Source organism: Hippocampus guttulatus, chromosome 12 (genome assembly GCF_054856545.1).
Source record: "Hippocampus guttulatus isolate MCC_2025c chromosome 12, RoL_Hgut_1.0, whole genome shotgun sequence".
NCBI classification, from domain to species: Eukaryota; Metazoa; Chordata; class Actinopteri; order Syngnathiformes; family Syngnathidae; genus Hippocampus; species Hippocampus guttulatus.
The window spans coordinates 8,563,653-8,571,040 of record NC_141272.1 but is presented as its reverse complement, the minus strand read 5'-3'; the positions used below and the strand labels follow the sequence as shown (position 1 = coordinate 8,571,040).

Here is a 7,388-nt window from a genome sequence, read left to right as displayed (position 1 = left end):
TTTGTAAGGTCGGCCTTATGGCTACGAGGTACTTTAAGCAAATAGCTTGTTGACACACTTACGGTAAGTTGTCATGTGGTAGCGTGCAATCAAATGACTTTTAAAAATATATAATCAACCTCATCATCACGTGTGTGCTGTGTTCACATTATCATGGTTATCATCCAAAAGGAAATCAAGCGAAGCAATCAGAACAACTTCATGATTTGGAATTGGAGAGAAAAAGACATGAATGAGATCATCTTGGAAGAGAGACACAAACATACTTGGCTTGTTTTTTTATTATCGCTACAAAGCATAAAATAATCACAGGAGACTTTGAAACAAATGTAGCTTTTATGTGCTGACGAATGTATTGAGTGGAGAGGTGGCGACTTTTTTTTTTCTGTGCAAATTATTGCAAGAGGCAATTCAGGTGCAACACTACCAAGGAGTATCAGGGCCACACTGGAAAGGAAAAAACATCAAATACAGCAAAAATAAAGGTGTAAAATTGGATTGAAAGCAAATGAACTGTGTGTACAAAATAAAGTCACGTAAAAATTGGCACGTTTTTTTTTGTGGGCAAAAGACAAAAAAAAAAAGACATTCATGTCCTCAAGATTGTAGCATTCTTCCTCCCCCCAAAAGTATATTTTCTTGTTGGAAAAAGTTCCAATATTTGTGGAAAAAAAGATATACTGTATATATTTTCAAGAATTGCGTATCCACACCACCACCCCCTGCTCAAAATTAAATGCAACTTTTCCCTAACTGTAATATGACTATTTTCCCCTTAGAGAATTGTCTTTTTAAACCCCCTTCTTTTAAATTATATCAAAAAAGCAAGTGTTCTAGAATATTTTTTGAAGAATTTCTTTTTTTAAATGTACTTTTACAACCTTTCCCCCCCCCCAAGACTTGCATAGTTTTTCTTTGAACAAAAGAGTGCTTTTTAAAAAGGATTGCAACTTTTTGCCAAAAAGAAAAAAAAATCTAACTTTCATTATTTTCATTTTAAGGTTGAACATTTTCTATAATTCACCCCCTCCCCCCATCTTCAGCCTCATAGTACGGTTCCTGCACCACCCCAGCAGGTTTGTAATACTCCTTTGTGCAACATGAATGAATACGACACATATGACTCTGCAGCTACCCCATCAGCAACAGTGTGTTTTGTGCGTGTGGTGACGTGACTTGGACCCGAGCTCGACATGCCGCTTTTGGAGCCCCTTGAAGCATCTCGAGAGCAACCGGCATTAACTCAAAAAGAGACGGTGACATCAAGACAGAACTCCTGAAAAGACATTCAGTGCGTTGCCACGTACAATGTGTTCACTTGCTTCCTGTAGCGCCTCCTTGCTGTTAAAGAGTACTTTGACTATTTACAGTATAAATTACTAGACAGTTTAATGATGAAATAAATTACTTAAATACAGCTGGCCGTGGCTTCTGCAGGATGAGCAGAGGGTAATACTGCATTGGTGAAGTGGTCGGGTGTTGTCGGTTGCCTTCCGTTTAGGGATGGTAGGAGGAGTGATGAAGGTGCAGCTATACCACCGTGCCGCTTGGAGAGTTTCCGTTCTGTGCTGTTAAGTTCTGTGAGAAAAGACACAACCCCCCCCAGCAATTTAGATGGCGAGAGGTAAGAGTTAGTATAGTGTTCATCAAACTGCTGCCACGCTCTGTCCATGAAATTACAAAAATACCAAAACAACAAAACCCACAACTGTTTCACAATTTAATCCGCTGAGTATACAGTACGTGATTCAAGTTTCGTAGCAATCCAAAAAAATCTCAAGGTATACCTCTTCAAAAGGGCAGGAAATGGCCAGTATGGTCCAACAATGGCTACTTCAATCGACAATGGTCGGAGCCAATGTCATGCTCTTCTTCAGAATGAAAATTAATTGAGACTGCAGCACTCCCTTTTGTGTCAACTCTCACATACTTATGGTTCGGCACCGACTGAATTTTCTTCACAGAATTAAAAAAAAAATATATATATATATATATATATATATATATATATATACTTATGATTAATGTAGCAAAATCATTTGACAGTAGTTATGATCTGTACAGTAAAAAAAAAAGTGGTTAGGCACCCACTGAATTTATTTCACAGAATTAAAAGATATATCCTGGGTTAAATTTATGATTAATGTGGTAAAACCATTTGTCAGTATTTATGATCGGTACAGTAAAAAAAAAAACAACAAAAAACCCAGTGTGCTGTTGTATGTGAAGCTGAAAGTTGCACCTACTTACACGCAATTACATCAGTGGCCACGGAAAAACAAACAAACAAAAACAATTAGACAATAGCCACGGACAAGTATTGGGCCGCACAGATAAAAGAATTTCAAAAACAAATTACCGGTACTGCTGGTTATTTATTATCCGAGGCTGAAAAATATTTTATTGTTAAAAGTGACCGGATTCTTTTCATTCCGTTCGTCAATGAAGGACTTTTGACTAATATCAAGAATCAAATTGTCTTGGTCGCATAATAAATATTTTAGCCGCAAACTAGCAAATAAAGTTAAAAAATTAACTGACATATTTGGACAGGTTCTTTCCAGCAAGGAGACAACACAAGAGTCTGTGACCAAGAAGAAAAAACAAGGCGCATTTCACAGACAACGGCAGGAGACCTCCTTGAAATATGGATTTAACGCAACAGTTGATTCTCACCCACCAAGCCTGTTCTGCACACTATGCAGTAAGCAGCTTTCCAATGACTCAAATGAAGCTTAAAAACGGATTTTTTTCCCGCATTCCTGCATTAAAAAACAAGTCTTTGGAATATTTCCAAAGAAAATTGTAGGGAACTTTTAGGAGAGCAACAATTATTGAGGACTTCCACATACATCAACAAATCTAAGTGGCTTGAGAGCGTCATAATTGGTGGCTGAAATGATATTCATAATCGGTGAAGAATTGATCCTTCCCGCAACTCGGAGGGCATTGTTGCTATCCTTGTTATGATGTCGGCATTGCTAATACAGGAACATAAAAATTCAGTGGACTCGTGTTTATTTTTGTCGCATTGCATTATTCGACAGATGTAAGGTGTTTACTGCTCGACACTCTGTCGCAAGGCAGGAGAGGAAGGAATCAGTTTTCATTTGAATTTCACTTCCTTATATTCCACCAAGCACACATCACAAAAAGAGTAACATTTAGAGAATTTAGTTACAGCAGCAAATGGTGAGAATTGTGCGTTTGCTTTACTTTATGCTTTGAATAGAGGACAGTTTTGCAGTTATGATTCTAAATGTGGAGGTCTGCTGCTGCTCAGTAAAGGGGGCAGAAATTCTGGTAGAATACAGTGCAGCTGACCAACCAAAAACGCTCGACTTTTGGTTTCATCGCGAAACATGTAATGAGAGACCTAAGCATTTTGTTTTCTCTGGATGTGGCCCTTTGAAGAGAAAATGTGGACACCCCTGTTATCTTTGTTATGTAATGTGCTTTTATAACAATATACCATCAAAATATTGACAGGTTTTGATGCCCGTCAGACTTTGACTGTTCGACGGGCATCAAAATAAAGACCTCGTAACTTCGGCAACGAGCTTTCGGATTGAGATGGAAGACGTGGATAAGTTCCTGTCTGTCATGGTCCGGTGACTGTGCCGTTACATACCGCCTTGCCAGGCCTGGCCCAGGTGCAGATGAGCCCCTCCTGGCACGCCGTGATGATACAGTCATCCATGAAGACTAGCACGGTGAGTCTCTCATGGGCGATCTTTTTGCACACGAGTGGCTCCAACAGTGGCACCTCATGCATGCGCGGGCAAAGCGTGGTGCCCAGCACTTTGGCGGCATCCAGGCGCCCGCCACCCCGCGGTGCCACATTGATCTTATCGTTACTTTTGCTGATATTACCCAGGCTGTGGTAGCGTTTGTGTTCTTTCTCCACCCCGCCACCCACCACCGACTTGTCCGACTTGCGCTCCTGGAGGGAAAGCGTGGCAAAGCGGCCGATGCTGAACGGCGCGGTGTTACCTGGGGCACTCCCCACGGTACCGGTCCCACTTCCTGTTCCCCCAGTGCCGCCCTCCGTGGCGCCCTGGCTCTTGGAGGTGTTTGCGACCGCTGGGTGGGGAAGTGAGTTGGAGCGGGAGAGGGAGCGAGGCAGTGGGAGAGGCAGCGTGGGCGGGTTGGAAGTGCCCACAACAGGTGGGTGGTGGTGGCCCTCCACTCCACCACCCACAGAGTTGGGCAGCGTGGGTCCGAAAGTATTTGTAAAGGCTCGCGAAAGCGGCAGGCGAGGGTATAGAACATCATCTGTAAGGTCCCACAGACAAAACTGGGTGTCCTGCCCGACGGATCCGAATCGGTAGGTGACAGCCGCTGAGCCGCCGCCTTTGGAGCTGTGCCGGGAGAGCCGTGACAGGGTGCTGCTGGTGCGCACCCGTCCAAAGTGTGGGGTAGTATTGTTGGGCGCCCCTCCCTGGTGGAGGTCCTCCTCACTCCCACTGAGTTCCATGGGCTCCTCGTCCTCCAGGGATGTGGTGAAGGGGTCAAACGCCACCACGTTGACCCAGGATTTGTGTCCATGCCCGCGGGCCACCACCCGGCTCTCGGCGAAGGACCACACGGTGACCAGGTCGTCCTCTCCCCCCGTGGCCAGGTACTTGCCATCTGGGCTCCATGAGACACACAACAGTCCTCCAAAGTAACTCCTCATCACGCCCTGGAGCTCCATGGAGTCAAAGTGGAAGACCCGCAGGCAGCCATCCTGGCCCACGCATGCCACGTGGACCCCATCGGGCGAGAAGGAGAACTCATTCAGGCCACCCTCGCCCACGGCCCAGCGCAGAAGAGGGTTTCGGGGTGTCTTGGTTTTGCAGGCGTACACGGCGAAGCCCTCCCCTTGGCGCAGAAGCGAGTACTGAGGCGCAGCCGTGCCGCATGGATGCTCCACGTTGTAGAGATAAAGGTGGCCGCTCGAGTGAGAGGCCAGGAACAGGTTCTCAGACTTGGGGAGCCATTTCAGACACGTTACCTTGGATTTGTCGATTAGACGCTGCACATGCACGATAGGAGACAAAACGGTTCATTAGTGGCCTAAACAATTACTTCAATTGAAAATGACATCTCAATAATTCTGCCTCGAAATCCTACTTCAAATTGCTTAAATCTTGTTGGAAACCTTGGCTTGAAACCCTAACCTTTCCTTGAAATGCTAAACCTTTGATTTGAAACTCTTTGTAGAAACCCCAAAACTGGCGTGAAAGCCTCATTTGAAGTAACATTTAGTACCTCCTCATTGAAGAGCTTGCTGGTCTCCTTCTTGATGGGATCCAGGTACTGCACCTGCCCGGCCGAGAAGCCCACGATGAGTGCCACACTGTCGGCCGACGCCGAGTACTGGTTGAAGTCGTGACACGTGGGCTGCGTGCCCTTGTAAATCCTTTTGTCAATTGGCTTGCTCAGGTCCACTGCCTGGTGTGCACGCACACAAGTAGTTTGAGAAAACAGTATGACACCAAATAATCATAAAAGCACATGATGACATAAATATATGGCATTGTGTCTTGAAAACATAACAAGGGGTTGTAAGTCTGAGTCTGGTCTTGAACACCAGCGTTGAGACCCTCATCCTTGTTTGAAACTTCAACTCAAGGTCTTCACACAGTCTTGAACCATAATTATTTAAAAACCTTGCTTTGTCACAGCAAACCAGGCTTAAAACCCTTTACCCACGCCTGAAACCATTAACGAGGTTTGGATAGAAAAAAACGAACCCCCAAACCAAGTCTTGAAACCATATCGCTTGTTTGAAACCCAAGAAGTCCTTACTCTAACATTTGTGTTGTTTTAGACTACTGCCTCGCTTAATCCAGCAAAGATGAGTCATAAAAACAAAGATTAGTTGAGTTGAAGCGCATCTTTTGACATCTTGCAGCTCCCACATTGACCATCTCTGTCCATCTTCTGTTACATGACTCATCCTTAGAAGGACTCCAAAATCTAATTTTGTTGTCTTCTTGCCAATTGGTGCTATTTGTACCACCATGTGACACCAAAGACAACTAAAACAAATGAAATGTGGTGTTTGTTAGCAGGAAACTGACACATACTAGCTCGCCCAGAAGTCGTGAAATGTAAGCTAACTGCTCGGCTAGTTAGCATGGATGGCTAACGCCGACAGTCCACTCCCGTGACCTGGGCGGGCAGGGCCGTCGGACCGGGGCTCACCTTCTTAATGTTAGTGTACGTGTAGAAATAAAGCTCCCTGCCGATGTTGAAGCACACCCGCTCTGACTCCTCGCCTGGGTCTTCGGGCTGGAGCTTGACCATGGAGACCCGCACCGGCGGCAGGAAACCCGCCGGGGAGGAATTAGCTGCGGCATTCGATGAGGAGGCGACGGCTGCGGCAGCTGCTGCAGCGGCGGCGGCGGCACCGGGCCCCTGCAACAGTCCGACCCCTCCACCGGGTATCGGGCCGGCTCCAGCCGCGGGGCCCAGCGTTGCCCCGGCGGAGGGACCCCTTGGCAGCCCGCCCCGCTGCTGGGAGTCGGAGAGGGTGAGCAGCTTGTAGAAGCCCTCTCTGGTCCGGAACTGCGACTTAATCTCATTAATATCCTTTAGAGCGCCGCCATCTCCGGCCATTTTTAGTCCAAACGAGCCGCACGGGAAACTCTTGACCTGAAAACAATAACGCCGCGGTAATTAAAACAAAGAAAAAAAGAAGGCAGTAGCAAGTACTAAAGCTGAAACGGGAGCGGCGGAGGCGAGCAGCCGGGCTCAGCTAGGCCGACCAGCGCTGCCAGTGTGACCCGCTGCATTTTACACCAGTATCGGCCACCAGAGAGCCGCTGGCTTAAGACTCATGGCCGACGGAGAGCCCCTATGAGCCGGTGACGGCGTCATCATTGGGCTGCTCGCTGCCTCCCTCCGCTCGACCGCTACGATTTATGAGCAGAAATGCGCCCACCAGCCCGCCTGCCTTTAGTGTGTGCGTGCGTGTGTGTGTGTGTGTGTGTGTGTGGGGGGGGGGGGGGGGGGTCACAACCAGATAAGAATGTTGGGAGGAACTCGGTGTACAATATTCAAATCTAAAACAAATACAATATTATAAACTTGTTAGTACAATCCAGGGAGTTTACAAAATGCTTAAGCATCAAATAAGAACTCTACAAAGAATGATATCAAATAGATCAATTTAAATTAAATTATTGTGTGTGTGTGTGCGTCCCATACCTTTTATAAAGGTCCTCTAAACAATGATACATATTTTTTGAGTTATTTCAGAAACCTACTTTTATTTCTTTATTTTTAAATGCTTTTATAATGTGTTGTAATTGCGTCAGTGTTTGTTCTGGTAATTTTTGTCATCAACTTTGTTTTCCCTGCCTTGCTTCAGAATGCCATTGACTGTAGTGTTTGGAAAT

General features: G+C 45.8%; 1 protein-coding gene across 1 annotated transcript; it reads right to left on the bottom strand.

Annotated features, from left to right (window-relative positions):
* Positions 1-263: 263 nt before the first annotated feature.
* LOC147197228 (WD repeat-containing protein 20) lies at positions 264-6,977 on the bottom strand. The gene is made up of 4 exons (XM_086125964.1): positions 6,193-6,977; positions 5,254-5,436; positions 3,632-5,017; positions 264-1,578 (listed from the first exon to the last, which is right to left on the bottom strand). The coding sequence occupies exons 1-4, from the start codon at positions 6,604-6,606 to the stop codon at positions 1,531-1,533; spliced, it is 2,031 nt and encodes a 676-aa protein (XP_085982090.1). The 5' UTR covers positions 6,607-6,977; the 3' UTR covers positions 264-1,530.
* Positions 6,978-7,388: the final 411 nt, after the last annotated feature.